The sequence below is a fragment of the Necator americanus genome, chromosome X (assembly GCF_031761385.1).
Source record: "Necator americanus strain Aroian chromosome X, whole genome shotgun sequence".
In the NCBI taxonomy this organism is placed as follows: Eukaryota; Metazoa; Nematoda; class Chromadorea; order Rhabditida; family Ancylostomatidae; genus Necator; species Necator americanus.
The window spans coordinates 8,577,562-8,589,703 of record NC_087376.1 but is presented as its reverse complement, the minus strand read 5'-3'; the positions used below and the strand labels follow the sequence as shown (position 1 = coordinate 8,589,703).

The 12,142-nt window shown below is 40.5% G+C and overlaps 4 protein-coding genes across 4 annotated transcripts; 2 read left to right on the top strand and 2 right to left on the bottom strand.

The window, feature by feature from the left end:
• Positions 1-1,701: 1,701 nt before the first annotated feature.
• On the top strand, positions 1,702-3,111 carry RB195_021875 (uncharacterized protein; the record flags this gene model as incomplete). The annotated part of the gene is made up of 2 exons (XM_064208803.1): positions 1,702-1,876; positions 2,897-3,111. The coding sequence occupies 2 exons, from the start codon at positions 1,702-1,704 to the stop codon at positions 3,109-3,111; spliced, it is 390 nt and encodes a 129-aa protein (XP_064064684.1).
• Positions 3,112-3,578: 467 nt separating this feature from the next.
• Positions 3,579-4,118, bottom strand: RB195_021874 (uncharacterized protein; the record flags this gene model as incomplete). Its single annotated transcript, XM_064208802.1, has 1 exon — positions 3,579-4,118. The coding sequence occupies one exon, from the start codon at positions 4,116-4,118 to the stop codon at positions 3,579-3,581; it is 540 nt and encodes a 179-aa protein (XP_064064683.1).
• A 40-nt stretch (positions 4,119-4,158) lies between these two features.
• Positions 4,159-4,551, bottom strand: RB195_021873 (uncharacterized protein; the record flags this gene model as incomplete). Its single annotated transcript, XM_064208801.1, has 1 exon — positions 4,159-4,551. The coding sequence occupies one exon, from the start codon at positions 4,549-4,551 to the stop codon at positions 4,159-4,161; it is 393 nt and encodes a 130-aa protein (XP_064064682.1).
• A 191-nt stretch (positions 4,552-4,742) lies between these two features.
• Positions 4,743-5,198, top strand: RB195_021872 (uncharacterized protein; the record flags this gene model as incomplete). Its single annotated transcript, XM_064208800.1, has 1 exon — positions 4,743-5,198. The coding sequence occupies one exon, from the start codon at positions 4,743-4,745 to the stop codon at positions 5,196-5,198; it is 456 nt and encodes a 151-aa protein (XP_064064681.1).
• Positions 5,199-12,142: the final 6,944 nt, after the last annotated feature.

The following is a 12,142-nucleotide window of genomic DNA, read 5'->3' as shown; positions in this document are numbered from 1 at the left end:
TGATACTGCCACAAGTTCTTGCGTAGTCCAATACTCGTTTAAAAATCGCAGTGATTTTGAATTGCAGTAAAATGCGTTCGCGCATAACAATTGTATTGATACGCAATGGAGTTTATCCTTTAAACTGATTTGTAGCCGCAAATTATTCAGTGAATAGGAAGTTTGCTAAGAATATTATAGATTCGCTTCGAATTTGACTATAACCGTTTTAATAGAACGATTGTTGTGTAGAAATATCAATAAAGAGAAAAAGAATGTCTGCTGATGTACGTCGTCAATAATTTCCACCCGGTTTTCGCCTTTTTTCATTCTCATGTTATAATTCTGGAATTATTGCGTATTAGTAGCTGCAGCGCTGTTAATCCTCGTGAAGTGTTTTTTTCTAAACGGAATGAACTGCAAAATAGATGGAAAGGCTGTGGATAGCATTCTCGTCTTTTTCAGAGAGCCTTTTCTACAGATAGTCTGGCTCGATATTCACATTTTCGATTGATTCGACCTCTTCTCAATTACATCAAAATCTTTTTCAAACACAGCTACATGGTTATAATATTACTAGAAAGGTAGGGGACGAGCTCCCAAATAAATCATAGATGAACCTGCTTGACTGCGACAGTGGTTAATTGGACCGATATTTGGTAAGTAGTTGTGGGTGATCAGGTAACATTTCCCTACTGCGTAAGGTGAAAATGTTGTCACGCAAAATTCTATCCCTAATGGAGCATATGATGTTTGTTTAAGCTTCTCAAAGTATCCGTGGTTCCATATTCGATCACTGCACGAGACCATGAATTAAATTAGGCAAAAAAAAAGTGAACGAAAGAGTCCTAATCCACTATATGAATACTGCATCCGTCTTGCGTTGAGGACTATAATTATGGCAATACCGCCATATATATTTTTCGTCTTATTGTCATCACCTCTACAACGGTTAACCGCATCAGAGTGGCGTAGAGGTGACTATGGTCGTCAAAATGTGATAAGAAGCGGAAGTATGTCCTCTTGAAAAGTCTTCAAAGCTGAGAAGTATGTGGGTAGGCACCTACGACATTCCGACTTCTCGCAATCAGAAGCCTAGCTAAGAGTTAACCACTGCTAAGATTCAGCACCGTCCTACCAGTCGCAAGGTGGCTTCTCGATCCATATAGGTTGGGTGACGAGCGGTGTTAAATTCAAGCTCCCCATGACAGGGTTGCTTAGTTTTAGTTTTAGTTTTTTAGTTTAGTTTTAGTTTAAAGAGAAGTACCTTCCACGTTAGGCCTTACCGTCTAAGACGTCAGACGGTATGTTGGGCGGTGAGAGGTGATCAAATCTCAGGTTGTTCAGGACGTTTTCGATTGTGAACTAGGAACGGTATCCACAGATGCTGACCTACATGCCCTTCTCGGAGCTTTAAAGCGTGCCCAATTTCCAAATTTCAATTCAAACTAATTCCTCTGCAGGAGATCAAGAACAGAAAGGGCAAAGTACGACAGATGAAAGACGGTACGCTCGTCGTTGGCAGAGAAAAGGTTCCGTCCCGTAATGTATCCGGTGTTGGTTTTGATGTGCACACATCTCTCGTCCATCTCATCGATTCTTCCAAGATCTTGTCACCTTGCCTGGCTACTCTTTGATTCCACCCTCTACAAAATAAAATGAAATACATAGGCTAGAAATATACAAGCATCATCAGCTGCTGCACACCATTATTAATTGCTGATGAATTTGGACAGTTTTTATGAGAAGCTGGATGAAGTGATCCGCAACGAGAACTCCTGCGAATTTATTGGCAGTGACTTCAATGCAAAACTAGGAAAAGCCACAGAAGTTGAATACAGGATCGAAGATTTGGACTTGGGGACCGAAATGAAAACTGCAGTCGCCTCGCCAGGCGGTTGTTCGCCACTCGTCCCCTTTAAGGAGGTCCCCTCTTCATAAAGAAAGATAATCGTCGGTGGACGTGGAAATCGCCCAGTGACATGATTCATGCCACCGGAGGTGAGATCTACATAATTGGGGTCTTGATAATACTTGCTTTTTGTATTGGTTCCGACTACCGAAACCTTCCTTCTTCGTGCTGAAATACGACATCTACAAAATGGAAAAGAAAAGAAAATCTGCTATCGGCTACGAAGGAAGAAGGAAGAACTATGCGACGATTACGTACGAGTAATCCTTGCTCCAAGGTAACTGGCACATCGAGGACCCAAATGTGAGCCACGACCTGCTGCTCCGAGGACTGTGAGCCAGGGCTAAACGTATCTCGAAGCCGAACACTACAAACTTGGATCGGATTTCAAAGGCTACCAAGGAATTGTTGGAAAGAAGGACTTTGAGGCTTGATCCGAATGAATCACACATTAAGCAGTCAGTAGCAAACACTAGCCGCAGAAAAGCTTTGAGTGGGACCTTCCGAAATACAGGGTGAAACAATTTTGAAAGCAGCACAAAGAAGAAGAACTCTACAGAAAGGCTGCAGGGACGCTTGCGAGTATGACGTTCCGCTAGCAGCCTTGCTGATCGAAAAAGCGATTCGCACCTCTTCTTGCCTTGAGGATCGAATCATCACGAAGAGGTTCTACTTGAACATTTCCCGTTCGCCAATTAGTGTCAAGCCCCATCATCTTCACTGGTGAAGTCCTACCACGGATTCTCCGTTCAGCAATAAAGTTGCAACTAGTCGCATGAAACCTGAAACAACCAGCCTACCTGATTTTATATCAGCAGACTTTCTTTAGGGTGGTGACCATCCGCTTAGATCTCAGACCAAAGGAAGAGCTCGCGAACATACCTAACTAACTAACCAACTAAAATGAGAAAGGTGACTGATGGACCTTCGAATGTCCCATCCGATCTGCTTGCTAAGCGTCTTATACAAAGTGATCACGAAGATCAGCCTCATGTGCATATCTAGATCTGCGTGAAGCCAAACCTGAAGAACAAGCTGGATTCCGTCACAGGTTCAGCTGTCTGGACCACGTCTACACCGTGTCGAAGGTCATAGAGGTTAGCCGAAAACATCGCCTGTCCCTCGTCCTAACCTTCGTCGACTATGAGGAAGCTTTCGACAGCGTAGAAACGAATGCAATATTGTCAGCGCTGGTCGAACAACCTGTGGATGCGTCATAGGTGAGGACATTAGCTATTTGCTACGATGATGCACCACTATAATGCATCCGCCATCGCCTCACCATACCCATCGGAAACGGAGCACGACATGGCGATACTATATCGCCGATGCTGTTCACGGCTACATTACAGTAGATGATGAAATCACCTGTGTGGGAAGGAAAAGGGCATATGTGCTGATAGAAGATTCCTCTTAAATCTTCGTTCTGCGGACGACATCGTTCTGCTTTCGAAAAGCTTCATTGAAGAAGAAAGGATGCTCAAGGAATTAAACGAAGCAAGAAAGGGGATAGTAAATAAACAGAAAGAAGATACAGTTTATGTAGAGCTTCTCCTGCGAGGATGGATGAGTGCAATTTGAAGGCTTCCAAATCATGGAACTTCATAATATTGGGTTGAGGAATAAGTTCTTTCCGTTTTTTCTTTATTGAAAAATCCTGATATTTTACAACAATTATAACAAGCAATTAATCAACTATGTATTCTCCGTCATTGTTTACGACCTGCTCCCACCTCTCGACCAACTTGTTAATACCGTTTTGCCAAAAACCGCCGGGCCTGGACTCGAAGAAGTTGTTGAGCCAATTTTCGAGGTCCTCGTTGTTGTCGAAGGTAACACCTTGCATTTGGTTCGACAGCGAGCGGAAAAGGTGATAATCTGTTGGCGCAAGGTCCGGAGAGTACGGTGGGTGCTGAAGGACTTCCCAATCGAGCTCTTGGAGGGCGGCTTTGACGATGTTTGCTGTGTGAGGCCGTGCGTTGTCGTGAAGCAGGATGACTTGGCCTCGTCGATGAGGTCTTTTTAGTTGAATAGCCTCTTTTACTCGATGAAGCTGGGCTATATAGAGATTTTTCTCGACCGTCTTGTTCTTCTCCAGCATTTCCCAATGCACCAGACCCTCCCAATCCCACCAAACGCAGATCATAGTCTTCTTGGGATGAAGGACTTGCTTCGCTCTTGGTTTTGGCGTGCCTCCTGGAGCCACCCATTCCTTCCTTTGCTTCATGTTGACGTAGAGACACCACTTCCCATCTCCCGTGACGATTCTATACAAAAATCGTTGCTTGTGGCCGCGTGTTGCCCGGTGTCGGGCGGTGTTCGGCAAATCCCATCGAGTGAAGATGGTTCAAAATTGTCTTTTGGTCGCAGTACATCTTCTCGGCCAATTCCCGACTTGATCGACGGCCGTCTTCCTTCAAAAGCGCTTTGAGACTATCCTCGTCGAAGTCAGAAGGTCGACCAGAGCGGAGAGAGTCGTCTAGGTCGAAATTGCCATTTTTGAATTTGGCAAACCAATTTCGAGCAGTCCTCGCAGTTATAGCATCCTCTCCATACACGGCGCAAATATCCCGAGCAGCTTCGGTGGCTTTTTGACCTCGGCGAAAGGCGAAGTAAAGAAGGTGTCGAAAATGTTGTTTTTTACCGCCTGGAATGTCCATTTCAGAGGTCTGAAATTAGGGCAACATTTAGTTATCGAAAAAATGGTTACAACAGGTTTGTAGAGCAGAAAAACCTCTTTAAAATGGTATATTACGATTGGCCTTACGACAAAAGAATCGCTGTAAACAAACGATCGATTAAAACGGCAAGAACTTATTCCTCAACCTAATACGTGTACCTTGGACGTTTTATGAACGTGGAAAACGACATGAAGAAAGAACTGAATAGATGGATGAGACCAGCGTTGGCAGCATTTGCGCCCCTCGGGAGAGCTACGGATCAACTAACTGATCAAGATTTCCATGTCCATCTGGTTGACACGGCAGTTCCTTCGGCGCTTTGTTACGCAGCGGAGACGTCGACAGACACCGCTGCCACGTCTAGAAAGCTGCTTACTACTCACAGAACCTTTGAAAGATGTCATCTGAAGTTCAACCGGCGCATACAATGTCTAGCCGGTCTTTGCAGTTCCGACATAAAGGCGATGTCCAGTATTCGCGAACCAGTGGAAAACATATCGAAAACAAATAATAGATATCCAGGTCACATTATGAGAAGAATCGGCGATAGATGGACTAAAAGAACGAAAGAGGATCTCAAGGAACTCCGAACGCCTTTGAGGGAGGACGTCAACGAGATAGAATGATGTGTTCGCTGCACGAATGGAATCCAAAAAAAAAGCCGAATCCAAGCCTCACCTGGATTCCGCTCAATCACCTCCTCAACGTCTTTCGCAAAACTTGAGAGCGCCTTGGACGGTGGCGAGGGAACGAATTGGCTGGAAAAGGTGTTGGTGTCAGCATATTCATGAAGGTGGGCCATCAAAATAATTAAGCAAGTATTGCTATCATACTTGTTATATTACTATCATTTCCGTACATGTAATCATGTTAATTTTCCACAATTCCAGAACTTTTCCTGTGAACATTTCTAAACATTTGCATCAGTTTACAAGCTCTCATTTCATCTTTCTTTCGGATGCAGAGACCTGCATCTTCTGAATCACTCTTTTTTTTTCTTGAATCTGTAGGAGATATTGCATTCTTATTGTTGCCGTCACTGTTGTTGTTGTTTTCTGTGCTATAGTTATGAACAATGTCCCATCCGCAACTTACTCATGGAAAAAATTGGACATCAAAAATTTCCCTAAAAACTGCTTTTAGGAAAGATAGCTGCAAATAAGCGGATGTTTTCCAGAGGTTTTTGTAAACCGATATTTTTCTTCCGCTTGGTGAAGAGGCTATGAGGAATGAGGGCAACGGTTTCCGTGTACAGTTTAATTTTCTCGATCCTCTTCGCTAATCCATTCAATGTTGTGGCGACACTGCAGCCAAAAACACGGACATCGTTTTACACGAAAAACGATGCGTCGTTTGTTTCTTGTTTCAGTATCCCCGATTAATGATGAATTCACCATGACTGTCTTTCACAGTGTTCCATCTTTTCCGTAGGTTTATAGTTCTCTATGATCAGAATAACGAGGGCTGAAACTCTAAGAACAACTCAACTTCAGGTTGAGGCTGGAGAACGAATTGAACAGTTTTTGCTTTAGGGAATGTTTCAGAGCCCGGAACAAGTGGTACTCTGACGAGTGCGCGGCCGCAGGTCTCTTCGGCCGCGCGCTACTAACTTGAGGCTCTGGGTTTTCCCATGCATCTTATTCTTCACTTCTTTCTTCACCGCGCTACCACTCGTTTACGGCTTTTAAGCATCTTCTGAAGCAAAAACTGTTTAGTTCTTCCACTGGCTTCAAATCTACTGTTGAGTTGTTCTTTGAGTCTCAGCGCCGGTTTCTGGTCTCAAGGAACTGTAACCCTTCTAGAATGATGGGACTGTGTCATAGAAACACCTATTTGACGGTTGATAATGAATGTTTGATTAAGAAGCTACGAAATTGTAAAAGGTATGCGCATTTTTAAAAAAAAAGTAGCCAACCTAATAATTAAGTAGCATTAAGTAACAAAAACTACAAATCGATTTTTTTTCTTATTCAGTTTATGTTCGAATGTTACTTCAGCTGGATTTCTAGAAAAAGGTGACGTCAGCTAAAGGCATCACCCCACGAATCTGAGGTGGTACAGATTTCAGGTTGAGTGTTCGTATACAGGATAGTAGATTATGGAGAGAAGGGTGATCTCGTCCATTTCTTCCTAATTGCCGTGAAAAACGACCCAGAAGATACGGCTTCGGGCTTTCCGGCGCGCTATTTTCTACAAGGAGCTCGATTGGAGTGCGCCAGCCTTGTGCACGCGCCGCATCTTCCGGGCCGTTTTTTACGGCAATTAGGAAGAAATGCCCGGAATCACCCCCCTCTCCATTATCTACTATACGAATACTCCACTTGAAATCCGTACCACCTCAGATTCGTGGGGTGATGCCTTTAAAGGATAAAGTATAAAGTGCCTGGCGTTAATCAATCCGCTCGGGATGCGCCACCTCGTTCACTTCAATTCAGAATCGTTTGAGGTTCTCGAACGTGTAACTGGTCTATACAATGACTTGCGGTGGCTAGCCGATGTGTCAAGTCGGTGTTTTTGTACTTCCAGACAAGTCTGGTATCTTTGTCGGCCCCGGAGGGATGAACGGCTTGGTCTGCACTAGGGCGGATTCGAGCCTACGATCGATCGTGCAGGCACCGGAACCTCTAACCGCCACACTACACCCGTCCCACGAGATCAGTTAACAGCAAAAGAAAACCACTGGAACTTACAGCCTGTTTGTTGTACGGTGCAACAGGGCTACAAAAATCTGGATTGTAGCCCTCTGGTATGACAAGTAATTGTGTTTTTTTTTAATTGGTGTCGGAGAAAAAAAGTCTACTAACAGCGTTACTGTGAGCGTATTTTTTATTTATAACAATAACGAAAATTCGAGGTCGCATAGTTTTTTTTGAAACCCTCAGCGCATTTTCCCTATGACAACATCCAATGAATGCCTTTTGTGTTTTCAGGAAATTGCCAACTAAATGATTTATCTAGACTTTTCAAGAAGTTGTTTTTAACGTAGTATGTATATATTGCTTTTCTGGGTAAATCTTCACATTATCCGCTTTGAAGGTCTCTCCTAGAAAATAATCCAATTTTTTTTGAAATCCTTCTTTATTGAAAAAAGGAAAGTAACAAAGAAATGTTCGGCACATCATCGCTCCTACCCCCTCGATCCTGAACTTATGGTCAGCACTAGAAAAAATCTTCGATTTCGATTTTGCCTCAGTGGTGGGGAAGGTTGGAGATGTAGTTTGCAGGGATGCAAGGTTGAAAACTCAAAAAACCCTCTACAAATTCGCACCTTTTGGATTATAGTTGAACGTGATCTAGGAAATTCTGTAGTTCGCAGCGGTATGAAGAGTTGCTTTCTTAAGCGGTCACATTACTAATCCACTTATTGCCCAGTGTAAGGAGTTGTCTCGTCAGGTGAACTGATACCTCGAGCGATTTTGACTCATCCCATTTTTGTATTCGCAGGTAGTTCTGTATGGGATGAGCAGCTATTTTAACGATCGTTTTAACAACTCTAACGTGCTTTTTAGATTTTCCGACCTTTTGTTGCCGTCGTTCCCCAATTCCATTATCTCAACTTTTCGGGTTGTTCATAAAGTATTTTTGGACTACTGGGACGTAAACGAATACGAATTTCGCAGCTCCAAAGAAACCAGTGCTTGTAAAACGCCATGCACCGATTCTCCTTTTCCTTGTTCGGATTTCTTTAATCTCTGATCTCGATCCATAACCGATCCCTGTAGAGCACAGAAGGCAATAAACTCTCGGGCACTGTGTTGGCGGTTATTTTTTAGGAATGAAGTGTGCTTTGCTAGACAGTTTCAAGTTCGTCGAACACTAGTCATTAGACTGCACACTGATCGACAATCTCCTGCAACATTTTTTTCTCGTATTATATTCAGTGCTATTTACTCAAGAGACGAATGCCCCAGGCACTGCTTGGATAGGGATCACTGATCCACCTTGCAGCAGCTAAAATTTGCAAATGTTGATCGAGTTGAGACACAAGTCTGTCCGGTGACAAAACTGTTGCTACGCTCCTGTTGACTCTGCAAAGTGCTCTCTGGATTATTTACAATGTAACATGACCACGAGGTTTCACCCATGGCTACAATAACAATACGAATCGTACTAGAATCGTTTTTTACATGAAATTTTTGCATCACAATAAACCAATGGACAATTAATTCTCTATACCAAATGATTCCTGAAATGCTGGTACTAATTTTTCAAACAATCAATCGTTTTATATTTTGTTTTTCATAAACAAAGTCGTCAAACTAACCGTAGTTGTTGAATGCGTTTATTTGTAAACATGAAATTGCTTCAAGGTGTCAGATTAAATTCAAGCAATCGAATAAAAATTAAACTTCCCACGTGAGAATTGGTATAACTGTGGTGTTAATGTCTGGATATGGCTTCCTGGATATCCGAAAAGATTATCCGCTACATCCCCATTGAGTAGACTAGAGCTAGATATAAACTTATTGTTTTAGAGAAATCACAAGAACGGAAACTCCAGTGAACGCTTCCTTTAACCAGACTTGTGGAAATCACTAAGACGATGTGTAACTTTTTTGGGCATGTGCTATGATTTATAGATTGATCACTGTTTCAGATTCACCTACAGACTGATACGGAGTAGACTTTTTCAAGGCGTTTTAAGCCACTTTATTGAGTTTGAGAAGAAAAAGAAATTTCGAAACTCCAACCCGCAACATTTTTTACGATTCCCTTTCTTCGTCAAATGTTTTCTGGAACAGGTAGTCTCGTGTCCTGCGTTTCCATGAAGAGGAAGCACAAGAATGCCAAGATTATTAGACCATAATTACTGGTGTTTAACCCTTTAAATTTTTTCAGTATTGCTTTGGGATTCTCAAAGATGCACTCGTATTCTAAGTAAAAATAAAAATATCAAACCTTAATTACCCTGCAGGAATGTGCAGGGTACAAAGTCCATTACGATAATAATTTGCCGATGATCTATGATAAATGTCCAGAAGAATTATTTCCAAAGAAATGCCGCCTACGGTAACATACGTAATGTAACGGCAGATTCGGTGTCGTCTTAGCCGATTATAGCAGTTGCGATGACCTCTGATGATGTTGACGTGTGCTCGGATCAAAGTCCGTGATCCAGAACCGTTGCACTTTGACCTGTTGTTCTTGTGATCACTCCATTCAGGAAACATATATGGACAGAAATAGACAAATAATTATAGGAATTGACTCTATGTTTTTTTAATCAATCTAAAATAATTATGTGATTAGTCGTTGATGCGGCTTGGTGAGCTTTTACAAAACTATCGACTAATAGTACGATTTCGTTGCTAACAAACTACTACAGCAAAATAGAGCACGTTTTTTCACAATTATAAGTTGAAGTATTACATCAAAAAAAATTATCTAAAAGTGAAGGCATATTTAAAACTGCTATAGTTTATGTCTCTGGACATAATTCTATGGAATAAATTTGTTCCTTTGTCAAACATTGTCGTATTTATTTTCCTCACTTCGAGATCTTTCTCACTGCCTGTAATCGCAAATAATTTCGGCTGGAAAATACAACAATATTCGAGTAACGGGTTCAGAACATCACAATTCTCGCCTTACCGTATACTACTGAGATCTTTGAATTTGCATTTAGATGATTCCTCCGTCATTTTCCCATTATTAATTCATTCAAAGGCTAGCGTTAAGCGCGTTATAATATTAGCGCTTTGTGTTTTCTCAGGATCTGAAGCGCTTCCTTGATTCCTGATTTTAGAACCGTGAAAACGTACCAATAGTTTCAAAATTATCATGATGTTTTATCACCACGTGATTCACGCGTAAACATTCGTAACGATACGTTATCGGAAGGAATCGTAGAACAATAAACAAACACTGTATCATAAAAGCATTACTGTTTGTCTAAGTAGAGCGAGTTCTTGTTTTCAACATCATTTCATTTCAAGGACAACTATCGTCATTACTATGCAAGTATCTACTGCTAGGACGTTCATTTAGAACTGAGAAAAAGCCTAGCCAACTATTTTCTTTACAAAAAGTACACTAAAAAAGCAGGAAAATTCTCATCAAAGCAGTAGATCTAGCGATTATAAATTATAATGAGAGTTTTTAAATAAATATGTTAAAAAAAAATTTTTTTCTTTTTCTACACAAATCAAGCATATGTACTAATATTATTAATAGTTTTTAGATTTGTTTCTGTAGCAGTACGACTAGGAATCTATTCTATAATAGTTTTTTTTTAAGATAATACAGCAGCAAGTGACGAGGCATAAACATTTAATTTATCTATTAGTTAAATTTCGTATTTTGCAATAAAACTTAACTAATCTTAAATAATATGAGCAAAACATTGCCAGAGATGAGGAATAGTAAATGAAAAATATCGAATGCAAGCACAGACCAGCACTATTTGTTTATTTGCTGGAAATACTCAGTTCCACGATCAGGACTAAACCTTTGGAAGAAAAATAATAACGAAAATTTGGCTGATAAATCGTTTTTTTTTTCACTAAAAAAGCTAGCAGATTGAGATATCAAACAGATAAACAACAACACGAATGGAATATTATGAAAAAGATTATTTAAGAAAAACTATAAACTAACTTCAACACAACCATGAAGAAAAATTAAACCACGGACACTTACCGTCCCTCATCCAGTGATGATGGAAGATTTCTCTTTCGTTGTACATATTTTAATACATTCAATGTAGTTATGCTCTTTTACCCAGAAACAACTATAGAAGAATCATATTTCTGGCTCTTAGATAAAATCACATACTTTTGATAGAGTTATGATTTTTTTCACAACTACGGCACCAAATGGAAGGTTGTTTTTCTTTCAAAGATGAACGATACCATTCCATGCACTAGATCACTATTTTAGTTTATGTTATTGCCAACTTACCGTAACGATCCCATCTCCTTTAAGATGGGGTTTTGACACGAACATGCTCTCTTTCTGTACGATTTCTTTCTCACATCTGTTTAGTAGTATTTCGCTGATGAGTAAGTCACGAGCGTTATATCGAAAGTGAAAAATTCACATAGAAATAAAAATCATTTCGAAAATGTTACATTGTGTTCGAAAGATAATGGCTCATTCTACAAGCCTGTCTTATTCTAACTTCTTAATTTTATTAATTCTCGTTTATTCAAATTTTTAAGATAGAGTTTCAGGCTGATAGAATGAAGTTTACGTTTTTCAAAGAGGACATTGAATGAGGCATTAAAAAAATCAAAAAAGAACGCAAAAAACATTGAAGGATATTGTAAAAAAACACAAAAGAGACTTTCAGAAAAAAAAAACCAGAAAGTGCTATTCTAAAGAGAAAGTGCTATTTTTAAGCATTGCACCTTCCTAGCAGACTTGCCCACCTTCAGCGGCCTTATCGTCTCAGTTGGATGCAAAAAAAAAAAACATGGTGACTGAAATGCGCAATTTTATCCACTCTCTATTTTAACGACGAGAAAAACAAAAACCAGCGAAATCATGGAAATCTTTGGGGTAAAATCTTGTCGGTTACGAAATCCGCTTTCAAATAAGCTATAATTTTCCGGAATTATTTTTAATGCAC